This window comes from Amia ocellicauda, chromosome 7 (genome assembly GCF_036373705.1).
Source record: "Amia ocellicauda isolate fAmiCal2 chromosome 7, fAmiCal2.hap1, whole genome shotgun sequence".
NCBI classification, from domain to species: domain Eukaryota; kingdom Metazoa; phylum Chordata; class Actinopteri; order Amiiformes; family Amiidae; genus Amia; species Amia ocellicauda.
In genome coordinates, this window is record NC_089856.1 from 1038817 (window position 1) to 1051993 (window position 13177).

General features: G+C 51.1%; 1 protein-coding gene across 6 annotated transcripts in view; it reads right to left on the reverse strand.

Annotated features, from left to right (window-relative positions):
- brd4 (bromodomain containing 4) overlaps positions 1-13177 on the reverse strand; it is a 40121-nt gene that overhangs the window by 20020 nt on the left and 6924 nt on the right. For 3 of the 6 annotated variants that reach the window (XM_066707797.1, XM_066707796.1, XM_066707795.1), the window contains exon 3: positions 7844-8061. The exons of the other annotated variants lie outside the window; for them this stretch is intronic. In XM_066707797.1, coding sequence (XP_066563894.1) covers positions 7844-7944 — 101 coding nt within the window. In that variant the 5' untranslated portion in view covers positions 7945-8061. The remainder of the gene's footprint in view (positions 1-7843; positions 8062-13177) is intronic. 6 annotated transcript variants of the gene reach the window in all.

The following is a 13177-nucleotide window of genomic DNA, read 5'->3' on the forward strand; positions in this document are numbered from 1 at the left end:
TGCCAGCCTGACCAGTATAGCTCATGTCCGGCACAATTTACCGCACTAACACACGTCCTTCAGTCCCTAAGCCCGGAGTCAAGCCACCTCTGCCTCTCTCACTCTCCTATTGAACTTTATAAGGAAATACTACATTGACATGAGCATGATAATGATATTTTACACTAATCGTTATTACAGTAGCAAATGTAGTTCGGTTGTGGATTGTCGCAATTAACCGAGAAGGCAACGAAAATGAAGTCCTGTGAATGACGTTCATGACCCAGTGTTGCAGCAGTTCATTAGGCACGATATCCAATCATCTACTAGCTGGTGTTAGCCACCTCGTCATTAAAACACACTTACAGATACAATAGTACTCAGCGACTGCGGGGCAGCCACAACTTAGCTGTTACGTTGATTATTAAAATCTACTAAAATCTTAAAATGTAATTAATCATCGTTGAGTTGGGTCTACTTTGGATGCAGCTACTAAACCGAAACCCTGAGAGATGGCGGAGGCAGCAGGATAGGAGCACTTTACACTGAAGTTACACTAAGGACAGTTTGCTGCAAAATGTGCACAGCTGAACTCACATGGTGCGATAACGACAATGACACAGAGCGCTGGAGAGACGCACTGGACAGGATGGAGACGCTCAGCTGGGGCAGGCTGCTGCCTCTGTATCCGAAAAGTTGTCCATCTAGGATATTGCAAATTGAATCGGTTTAAACCGCAGAGTACTCAGCCTTTCCCGTTACTTGAACTCGTATGCGTCTCGCAAGCTACGCCGGTTTCTTTACCTCCTCAACTACATTATTATTATACATTTTATTTATAACACGCTATTACCCACATGCTACACTCAGACAGTACAAAGATGCAATACAGCAGTGCAGTACACACAGACAACATAAGCAAGAAAACAAGCAGCTGGGTCAGCCAATAAAGGAGAGCAAGCAATAAAAAGTATGAAAAGATCTTAAAACTTGTAACTAACAGAGATCCTTAATTTCTTTTTTCAAAAAAGTGATTTTTAAGACATTTCTTTATATGTGTAGGGCACACCTCAGAGTCTCTGGAAGTGCGTTGCACATACTATATGATCAAGTTAGTGCCATACATATTGAATTTAAAATATAAATATATATCATAAACTAAAAAACGAATGGAAAACGTTTAAGTTTCGTTTTGAGTTTGCAACGGTGCTGCTGTTCCCCTTAAGTGCCCCACATGACCCATATGACTCCCCCCCCCGACCGCACCTCGCTAGCTGCTCCCCCTGAACAAATTGCCCCTTTTTGGTTTGAGCCACTGCCCCCCCCCACAAGGCTGTACTGTACAACACTGTATTTAAATGTCTTGAACATTGTTGCATTTGTTTTTCATTTTAGCATTAAATATGAACCATTTACGATTTTTTTTTTCCAGGGTCCCCCTAAATTGTGGACTGTGCCCCTACATTTTTCTATTTAGGGACACCATTCTCCTAAGGAAAAAGCGTAGAGCCGAGACCGGTCAGACCGGCTTCCCCACCTCTCACACCTGTTCGGCAACACAGCGCCGTCACCAGCCATGGCAGAAACGCAATCCTCAAACACATGAACAAAACCGAGAGGAGTATATAGCCCTCCCTCCCTCCTCTCTCCCTCAGTCGCTCTCTTTTGTTTCTCACTCCCTCAGGGTCAGGGACAACGATGAGTGTTATTTATTGCAGTCTGCTGAGGGAGTGACAATCATGTGTGATTATATGTCGTGAACAAGGCCCCCCTCCATCCTCTCTGACACAACCACAAAATATCACGACAAAAAATCCACAAGGAGGTGAAAATGTAACAGCACATGGTAAAGCTCCAGCACAGGAAGGAAGATTCTTCCCCCCCCCCCCCACCCTCCAAAAATTAAAAGTTAAAATTCCGGTCTTAAAAACCGGTATGACTATGTAAAAAAAAATATATATATGAATTTAGATTATTAGGCAACTTTGTGTGAAAGTGTGCATGTGTTTCACTGGGGGGCGTGGCGGGGCCCTGGTCCTGAGAGACACAGTCCAGTCCAGCAGGGTCTCGGCCCTGGTCCCGAGCAAGACAATGGCTGGAGACCCTGTTATAGGCACTGCTTGTACAACCTGAGCTTCAGACACTTTCCCCTTTTTCACAGGCACACCTGACCCTGAGCCAAGCCGGAACCGAGCAGAGCATTTTTCCACAGCACAACCTGCAGTCAATGACGTCACAAGCTCACCCGTTTCAAAAGCTTGTTGTAACATGCAAATGTTTGGATAAATCCTTGTTACCATGGTTTAAACTGTAATTAAAAAGCTATCAGCTCTAATGGTCATAAATAAACTTATCTGTCGAGAGAGGCGAGAAAAAGTTACGGACTTTGGAGGTTCATGACCTTATTTACAGAAAGAAAAGACCTGAAAATTTAAACTGTGGATCAATCCTCAACTTTTTACCAGTATATAAAAGTAGTAGATTGTGAAGTATTTGAAATGTGTATTTTAGTCTAGACTGACGGTACGTGATGACACGTTCAGTTAACTCCTCCGCAGGCCCTGCTCGGCGCCAGGCTAGCACTAGATTCAGGGTCAGATTGACAAAACCGCCAGTGGGTAACATTACCTCACCCGCGAGCCTGCTTCTGGGTCAGGTCAGATATGACAGTGGAAAAAGGGTAACAGTGGCTCCACTACACTCACCCTCAGTCCGACTGATGAGAAGAGAATGAGACTGAGAGAGAGAGAGAGAGCGAGAACAAAACAAACCACACATGCAACCACCGCTTGACGGCCTCTTCATGTTTTCTGCGTCTGTGTTTTGGGTTGGGTTTTAGGCCGGAGAGTTTTCTTTTCAGTTCTGTATTCTTATAACCTGCAGCACTAAACCAGAAGAATGACTCACAGCTGACGGTAAGAGACTGTAAAACAGACTCGTGGGGGAGGGGAGGGCAGGGGAGGACTCGGTTCTCCTCTCCAGGGCACTCTGTGTGGCGTCCAGAGTGGCGCAGAAACCACCTGGGTGCCCCTGCTGGGCAGATTCTGCCACAGGACATGGGACACTGTCTGCTGGCCCATTGTGCATCCGATTACATTAAACTGAACGAACAAACAAAAGCAACAGAGTTCTGAAGAGGAGACTGAACCTGTCAACACGATTAATCCATCTTTTAGGTTTTGGGTTGGTTTCCGATGGATTACAGTAGACGTGAGGGGTTCAGGAGACGAAGCCTGGATTTCTCACTGCTTTCGCCAATTGAAGAGCCTGTTTCTGTGGGTGGGGGGTGTGAATGAGACTGACCCTGCGCTGTGTCTGACATTCCAGGAGACTGGGGGGTGGAGGGCAGCTATTTGCTTAAAAGCCAGCCTGTAAATAATAAATGGAATTGCACTTAAGAGCCCAGCCCAGACTCCTCCATCTCCTGCTCGCCTGTGTGTGTGTGTGGATGTGTGTGTGCATCCGTTCCCGTGTGTGTGTTTTTTTCATGCCACAGCATGTGACCGTGATGCCAACGGGCAGTACAAATGTGCCACCAGCCCACCGTGAATTTTGATTTGGCAAAAAAGTATCTTTCATCAGTGCTGCCAGACTGCATCCCTTAATTCCCGACTGCTCTTCCTAAGTGCAACTGATGTGGAGGTCTGGAGGAGGGAGTACTCCCGTACCCCATGGCCTGGGGGAGATCATCACTTCCTGAGTTTCTCTCACTGATAAGGGATAAGGGGGGGAACAACCTGCCCAGGGCAAATAACAGCCACGATCGGAGCCGGACGCAGGCTTGCCCTGTGCTTTACTCAGGCAGGTCTGGGTTCTGGTCCAGGCCCAGGCCCGAGATACATAACGGTCTCGCACCAGGCAGAACCAGGGTACACTTGGTGCACAAAGAACAATCCCACACAAAATGAAACCTGCCCGTCCTCTCAGGGGAAGAACCACCTGCTCCTGCAGTCCTGGCAGACATAGTGGGGACACTTCCCCTGTTTAAGGGAAATCACGAAAACAGGTGGATGACATCCTGTTTCTATAGAAAAGTAACAAATAGTACAGAGTTTGACCAGTAGGAGTCTTACTCTTGGGGCACTATTACCCATGTGCTCGGCAGCCTATAGAACAATTAGAAACTGCGTCACATGTACCTGCGGAGATGTTCATTAGCAGATCCGACAGAAGAACAAAAACAACATTGAGCTCTGCCAGGGGGAAGCCCCAGCACTTCGCCCCAGCACTTTTTTCCCCTTCTGTATTATTCCCTGAGCTGTGTGTCGGCTCGGGGCGAGAGCCAGTCTGATCTCTCAGACTTTCGAGAGTGGTGGTCGAGGAACAGCACAGTGCAGCCCAGTTCAGCCGAGAACCCCATTCAAGTTTTAAATTTGTAACCGCCACATTTATATCCATTAGTGAACCATTTAACTCAATGGTTTCAGTTCAGTTACAAGGCTGAGATGACAGAGATGGTAATCACAGTGGTTTGAAATCATGAGATAAGAGAGAGACTGAGCACAGGAGGTGGGTCCCCCAGTCTCACACGAGAGAATCGTATGGCATCAAGACTACTAGTGATTATTTCTTGGACCCAAAAAGGACCGAGGTGACCTTGTTTACTCTGTAAGCTTGGCCTTGCCACAACAGACGCCCATTGGAACATTCTGCTCCATTACACGAGGCGGGAGCTGCCCCCTGCCACAGCGCTCTGGTGACATCGACCACAAAGGAGCCTTTCGTTGCCACTGTGCGAGCAAGCCAACCGCCGCTGACCCGAGACTGCAGGAGCATCGCTGGGCCCAAGAGGAGGTGTGAAAAGTATTCTGTAACAGAGTGTGACACTCAAGTGTGTGTCGTTCACAGGCTAGCAGTATTAGGTCACACTAACCCTGAGCCACAGGGCCGACACCCGGCATTCAAACACACACCCTAATCGGAAGCAGAAGTTTCCACTGCAAAGACACTCTCTCTACATCCCCACCCTCTCTCTGACTGGCAGTCAGGTCAACTAACTTTTCTGACTATCAGAGTGTGCGCGTGAGAGATGGAGTTTGCAAGTGCGTGTTGTCCTGGGGAGTAGGACTGAACAGAAGGCCTCTCCCTCTCCCTCTCTCCCTTTCATAATTTCCCACTCTCTGTGACTCGCACGTGTCCCCCGAGGTCAAACACAAACCCTGTAGACTGTAAAAGCACTTTCCAAGTGACTCCCAATTCTGTCTCTAGTCGTCACAAGTTCTCTCCTCGTCTCAAGCTTAGAGTTCTGTTTGAGAGGAGAAGAAAGAGTGAAAGAGTCTAAGTGTGCATGAGAGTGTGTGTGTAGTCTAACAAAAGCACCCAAGCTATGACAAGGCGCAGACGCAGCCATCCCCCGCAGCAAGGCCGTAGTCCACGCTGGCAGCAGGGCAGCATGCGTCCTCAGGAGAGAGCGGCAGTCTCCACAGGAGCACTCCTTCAGCATCGCACGCTGGGCTCCTGCGCCACTACGCACTCTTCACACACCACCCCCATTGATCGAGGGCCCGGGAAACCAAATAAACCCCCCAGAAACGACACTGGACCACTTGACTGATCCTATTAACGGCTCTGATAACATTACTGGGGTTTAACACTCTCCTCTTCCTCTTCCTCCCCCTTCCCCTCTCTCTTCTCCCTCTCTGCCCTACTCAGATAACCCCTATGCTCTCGTTGCAAAGATTTAATGCTTAACTAATCCAGGCACCTTCCCAAAGAACTGACTGTATAAGCCTTCCCAGTAGTGACTGCCCTTGTGCGTGCGTAGTCTGTGTGGATTGTGTCTCGTGTGTGTGTGTGTGGTCTGTGTGGAGTGCGTCTGTGTTAGGTGTGTGCGTGCATGTGTGAGAGAGAGAACTATAGTCCAGTCTGCAGCGCTGACATCACATGTGGCCAGATTGTGCGTACGAGATATGACGCAACTCTATGCGCATCTCAGCCTGGCTTGTGTCTACAGCGTTGGACAGTGTGAGACACCGTGCATCATCTCTGCAATGTCTTAAAAGCTGCCCAGAGAACCGGGCGGAGATGACAGAGAAGCTTGACCGCCTGCAGCTCCAGGTCATCACTGCGACCGTCCGGGAGAGCAGCAGCCCAGACCGCCAGGCGCCACAGTGGGCACACCTGCGCCAGGCAGCTGCAATCTGCGGGGTACGAGGGGATTTCTGGTTTCTATTTCTCCTCGGGGTCTTAAATGCTAGGGGTCGTTATCAGATGCCCTGCGTCGACTCCAGGGCTTAATCAGTCGCCAACAGAAAGGTTAGGCCCAGGTGAGCTGTAAAGACCAGCATTTTTCAAAACAACGCTACGTCACCTGGGTGAGGCCGCACGCCAAGAAATAATGTAACCTAATCACTGCATAACTTTTTATATTTGCATGCCGAACAAACCTGAGCCGCCTTGGAAATCAGCCAATTACAATAAAATAAACGCACACGGGCAGACAGGCAGGCGCTCACACACGCCTCCTCCCAAACTCGATCGTGTCACTGTGAAGAGGTCCCGACAGCAGCAGGGACGCATCCACTTCCAACTGAACGCCCATTAGACACAGCGCAGGGTCTCTTAAAATTGTCCTTTTGTGGTTTGTTTTGTTGTTCTTACTCACACACCATTTTTAACTAACAACACGCAGTCAATGGCACGGTTTCCACTCCCACAGCCACGGCCTGAGCGACGCCAGAGCCCGTGCCACGCGCGATGCTACCCTGAAGGGGGACCAGGCGGACAAGGGCTGGGTCCCCTGGCTTATACAGGGTCAGGGGTATATACTCGATATAAGCCCCTTCCTCCAGAGCCGCTCCTTCTCATCCCTGGCTCCTAAGTGGTGGAACGACCTTCCCACTGAAGTCAAAACAGCAGAGTCCCTGACCTCCTTCCGGTTACTCAAGACAAGTTTTCAGACTCTACTTGTAATTTAGTCATTTACTCTCCTGTAAGATTGCACTTATACAACGTTTTGTCATACTCTTGCTTTCATTACTAGCACTTGTATTGTTTATTTGGATTTCCCCTACGCTCCCTCCCCTTTTGCTCTTAACTGTGACATAACATCTTGTCTGCACTTATTAGCTTCTACAATCTAGGATGAAAGACCTTATATATGTTGTTGACTATCTCGTATACATTCTGAATTTGTAAAAATATATTATGCTTTGAACTGCACTGTATTTAGTAATCTAATCTAATTTAGTAAGTCGCCTCTGGACAAGGGCGTCTGATAAGAAATAGATATTAATAATAACAATATACACACATGGGTATATTACACACACAGTGCTGTCCGTGGTCTAACAGGGGGAAACACGTCTTGCACGTCCCCCCAGCCCTCCTCTCGGGCCCGGTGCTGGCACGGGGGTCTGTGCGGTCCCGCCGGGGGAAAGACCGGGGTTGCACGGCGGACAGAAGACAACTGGGGATGCACTGCCAGCGACAGGACCGTCGACACCGCAAAACACAAACTCCTACGCGTCCGGAGCCGCTCACCCCCCGCATGAAACTCAAAAACCAGCGGGCTACGAGTGCCCCATGTCTCCCTCGACAGCTGCCCGCACAGTGGTGCTCTTCGGGGCGCACCGCCTCTCCCTGCCCGGCGTCCCAGACGGCTTGATCCGACACTAGACAACCAAACGCAAAGCACAGGCCAAAGCCCCGGGAAACCCCATTACACACACAGGCTGACAGAGCCGGACACCCGCAGGGACCCGGAGGCCCGGTCTGATCTACTCTTACTGCCGGAGAGCAGGCGAGGAAAGCGGCAGAGCTCGGTGTGGGTGCAGGGAAAGGAGGTGAGGAGGAGGAGGAGGAAGACGGGGAGAGGGGTAAATAAAGGCAATGAAAGGAAATTAAAATGTATAGCTTTCAGTACCTCTTCACTGTAACTGAGTAATGTGCTATCTTTTCCAGCAGGGCATCCAGGGTCTGGAAATCCAACAGATCGTTTGACTTGGAGTGCATTTTGTAATCCATTTACCGAATTGAAACCAAAACAAAAAAGCAGACACACAAACACACGCACGCAGTCTTTGTTTGGTAGTTGTAGTGGCTGCTGTGGCTTCCTTTTGTAATCCAAGTTGCATCTGTTCTCTAAGAAGGAAGAGAAACCGAAGAAAAGGGGGGAGGAAGAAAAACAAAAAATAAAAATAAAAATCCAGATCATCCAAATCAGGCCAGCTGCGGGCGGGCGGGCGGGCGCGGACACTCGCACACAGGCCACACGGCACGACGAGCCCCGGGTCACTGGATCCGGCGCACGTCTCGCAAACCCCACATCCACACGGAGCAGGCGGCCACGCGAAAGAGCTGAAAACGCAGCAATCCGGCCTCCCGACCCGCAAGGAGAAATCACACAAAGCCCGGAGCCCAACAAGAGGAAGAGACCGAGTTAATTCCCGCTTGCGCGACCTGGCCCGGCTCCCCTCCCCCCGCTCCGCCGCTCGCTCTCCGGCTCCAGGCAGCCTGCCCTCACCATCGTCCGCCTCCGCGCCTCTCCGCGCCGGTCACCGCCGGCTCCGTCGCCGCGCCGAGCGCATGGGGGTCAATACGAGCGGGGCGCAGGGGCAAATACGAGCGGGCGACCAGGAGAGGTGTCGGGTAATCCAGCGCGGCTCTCTTCAGCGAGTTGTATTTCCCCAGCAGTGAAAATGGTTGTTCCACTTCCTCATTGTTGCTACTTTAAACCCTGTTCACCACTCCCCCCTCTCTCTCTCTCTCTCTCTCTCTCGCTCTCCCACACCCTGCCTTTCTTCTCGTTCCCATCAATAGCTCCTCTCTCAAATTCAAATTCTCTCTCTCTCTCTCTTACACCTTTCCCCTCTCCACTCCCCCTTTCACTCAGTAACCGGGTGATCTCTCTCACTGTCTCTCTCCCTTCCCCCACCTCTCTCTCTCTCTCTCTCCCCCCTCCTTCCAGTCTCCCATGCACGCTTCTCCACCACCCTCCTCAAATCAAGAGCTTGCTTATCTTCGCTCCCCGACCCCCACGCCTCCGTCTCTCTCACTCACTCACACCCACACACGTCTAGACTAGACGAGCACAGAAAAATGGTCTAGGCATGATAATGGATCGGTGGCAATCGGAGATTTCTGGAGCATGTTCGGTGTGAAAGAACAACAGAGGGAGGGAGAGAGAGAGACCCCCCACCACAGCCCAGCTCGACAACATATTGCATACAAATTAAAATTAAAATTAAAAATAAATACTACAAGGATATTATGGAATGCTTCTACTCCCCCACACCACCGTCCTGTACACAACAACGAGTTAAAGAGCCTCAGAGACGCACCAGCCATTCCTGTGGCTGCGGGGGCCACGGACGGGGAAGCTCCAGCCCTGGGATTCCCTCGGCTGGCATCACGGGGGGCACTACAGCCGCACAGACGGGTCTGCGCATCTCAATCAGCGGTGGCTCTAAAGCCTCCCAGAGCCCCGTACCCAATTCAACTACAGGCACTTTCAGATCCAGTTCAGCATTTGGCTTCAAATCCCTTCCCTTCCCTTCCTCTCCCTTCTCCCTCCCTCTCTCCCACCCTGCGTGCATGCCCCCCCTCCCATCTCTCCTTCTCCTCCCCCGTTTCCTGCCTGTTCAGTGACTCAGCTCCAGTAGCCTGCAGGGCTTTTTTTTCCCCCCCTCTCCTCCTTCTCTCTCACCTCTCTGTCCCTTTGGCTCTGCGGGGGAGTGCAGGACTGCCCAGCCCTCTGGGCAAGAGATAAGAGAGGGAGGAGGAGAAGGGGGGGGATTAAGCTAGAAGAGAAACAAGGGAGGGGAAGATGAAATGACCAGGGAGAAGTGAGGAAAGATGGAAGGGTGTCGTGGTACTCGGGGTGACACCCAGGCAGGCGGATTGACAGGGAGGAGAGAGACAGCTCTGAGTCCCATTATTCTCCCAGCTGAGCAATTAGGATCTTGTGCCTCCTGCTGTCCTGCTCCCTTCCCCAGTCGTGTGAAGGCTCAGCTCTCCCTCGCAGCAGCGCGAGGACTCACCCCGTCTCCCTCTCTCCCTTAAATAAATTAAGACGCTCGTCTCAGACGGGTCATACCCGCGCTCGCACCACCCTGCTGTGTCCCAGTGCGCCACTGACGACCGTCGGGGTTAGTTTCAGTTCTGTTGCCTTTTCCGTTGGCCGTCTCTTCCCCTCGCTCACTTGCTCTCTCTCCTCCTTTAGAGGAACCCCAGTGTAACCCACACAGCCTCCCAACCCCTCTAGTGAGGAGAGGGTGGGGGGGAAGAAGGGTGAAAAACCAAGGGAAAGAGGAAAGAGAGAGAGAACCAAACGGATAAGCGAGACAAGTGGGGGTGGATGTCAGGGGAGGAACCTCCAGACCACACAGATCATGCAGGCCAGGGTGGGGAGGGTTAACGGAGAGGCCAGAGGTCAAAGGTCAGAGGGTCCTTCCTGCCACTACAACAGCAGACAGATGTGTGGATAGTGGAGAGGGAGGGGTGGCCGAGAGGACCGCAGGCTGCGCACTAGCGATACCCCACCTCTGCTACACTCAGACGCCTCAACAGCCCTGCTGTAATTACTGAGCATATTAAAAACAAAACACCTGTTTAGATGTTTGCTAAGCTTTATAATTAAAATGTTAAAATTAGATCCATTTGATTATTTTTGCTTGAGTGCAGAAGTCTAATGTACTAGAGATATGGTTTTGTTTGCCAAATTATTTAGAGCTTTTTGACTAAGTTACATTATCCACTAATAAGCCCAAAGCAAGGCATTGGGATGGTTATACAGAGGGGGTGGGGGGACACTTCTCCTCTTGTCCATGTATGCAAGTAGGATGCGTAATAAAAGTACAGTGGCCGTCTTACTACGAGGGTCTTCTCTTCTCCGATACCCAGGACTGTCAGCACGGTCGCGGAGGCTGAGGAGGGCAGCAGCAGGGCTGGGTCAGGCGGGGACCGCAGTCTAGAACGGACTCCCGTTACTGCTCCTCTCACTCCCGTTTCCGGGAACTCCAAAAGCCAGCTGAGCACAAACCCCAGCTGGAGGAGGCGGCGCTCCATCCATTTGTGTTCCCGAGGGCCTCCTCCTCCTCCTCATCTCCCACACGCACGTCTCTCCCCCTCCCCCTCCCCCTCCTGCACACCAACCTTTGAACTCAAACAGTCGGCTCTGGCTGTCCGTCTGCCTTCTGTCTGTCTGCTTACAAACCCCCCTCCCCCGAAGTCCCACATGACCGACCCTCCGGCTCGGCCTCGGCGCACTTATCTCTCAGAGCCAGGCCTCTGGGACAGGAAGTCTCTGCAGGGACTGTTTGGGGAGGGGAGAGAGGGGGAGGCGTGACCTTTCACCCCCTTCAGGGCCAGGCAGCCGTGCAAGCGGAGCAGTTTAAAACCAAGCAGGCGTCGGCCTCCGAGGCGGCGAGACGGGCCCCCACGACACTGCTACAGACATCCCTCCCACGGAGAAGGTGGGGGGACGGGGGAGGGACAGGACATGTGCTAGAAAATTTGGTAATCTCCAAGAAACGCCGCCAAACATTCCCCGGATTCTTGCCTCACAGTAGGCGAAACTGATTAAACACCATTAAACTTTTTTTATTTATTATAATTTGTGTTATAACAAAGGTTCTGTTGATGGGATCAGTTTAATAACAGGACTGTACTCTGCTCTAATCTGGGGGCATCGGCTTTCTCCCCTTGCGGAGACCCTCCACAGACCCCTCTCCGCTGTGGGGGTCAGAGGTCAGTCTCCATCCCTCTCCTGTTCCTTCAGCTTCAGAAACACAGAGGTGAGAGGCCAGGCAGAGATCACCCAGGGACAGCGTGCTTCTCTCCCTATCCCTTAACTAAAAACACAGCGCCCTCACAAACCCCAACCCACCGACCAGAGCCAGGACTCCTGTACTAATCACAGGGCCGAGATCAGGTACTGGAAGAGCTTGTGCGGTCCAGACCCCAGGGACAGAGGGGCCGGGCCCACAGCACAGACAGTGCGCACACAGGGGAATCGGACCACAAAACAGAAAAGCACGAGGAGGAACGGGGAGGGGACGGGGCTGCCAGCACAAGAGGAGCGCACCTGGGGGCTGGGGGCACAGGGAGCTTCAAGCAGCCCACTACTAGGGTTGTCACGATACTAGAATTTTTAACTTCGATACGATACCAGCTCAGTTTCACGATACTCTGTACTTTGATACCACAGCAAAAAAAAAAAAAAAACCTTCCTTTAATGAAGGTAAACAAAGCAAACGGTGCAGATCTCAATGACCGATACAGAGGGTCCCCAAACTCATTCAAAGACTGAGACCTCAAAACTGAGCAGAGAAAAAGTCCATATGTGGGATTCATTGGAAAAATCAATGCATATTAATTAAATTCTGATTAATATGCAAAACAATATATTGGCTACCAAGTAATCAACACAAGAGCTAATGAGTGGATATGCAGGCCCTTTGGTACAGATTCACTGCTGTGACCTTGTGGACGACTCTCAGAAACAACAGGACGGTTCGTTATCAATGCAGCCATGTTTACCTGAAAGCGTCAAGGGAGGGAAATCAGATGTTTTGGGAACGGAATGTCTCTGTCTGATACAGACTTCTCCAGACACAAAGTTCGATAGACATGCCTGAATGAGCCACAACGGATTCATCTGCAGTTTGAAAAGCAACATTTTATGTATATACAGTGCTATATATAAAAAAAAAAGTGCATAAAGAGAAACGCATGAAATATGGGACCCTGCTACCGAAGGCAGCGCACAGAGCGTCACAGGAGAGCTGCCGCACACGGACACGTAAAGACACCGTTATTTATCGCTAAAAAGGAATTTCTACAATGTCGGCTCGCTCTCCAAAAGCGCAACAGAATTCGAATGAAATGGCCCAGTAAGAAGAGCACAGCCCAACTGTGACAGTCTGGGGCCCAAAACACACACACTCCAGTGACAATGTGGCCCCCAACCCCCCTCGCTCCAAGGAGAGGAGTGAGAGGGACAGAGAGACTTTGACCCGGGCTGGGAGAAAGGTGATAAATCTATCAGAGGCCCCAGCTAATTTCGGAGAAGCTGCAGCAGCCCCGGCCCCCCAGCCCCCTCTTCCTTTTGTTTCTACTTCCCTTGTCCCAGAATACAAACCAAGCCCCCCCTGTGCAACACTTACTCCCCCCATCACACCCGTCTTGTGTGCCACGTGCTCCCCAACAAGGACAAAGACACAGCTGCCAGTGAGACAATACCGGCCCGGACAGAGAG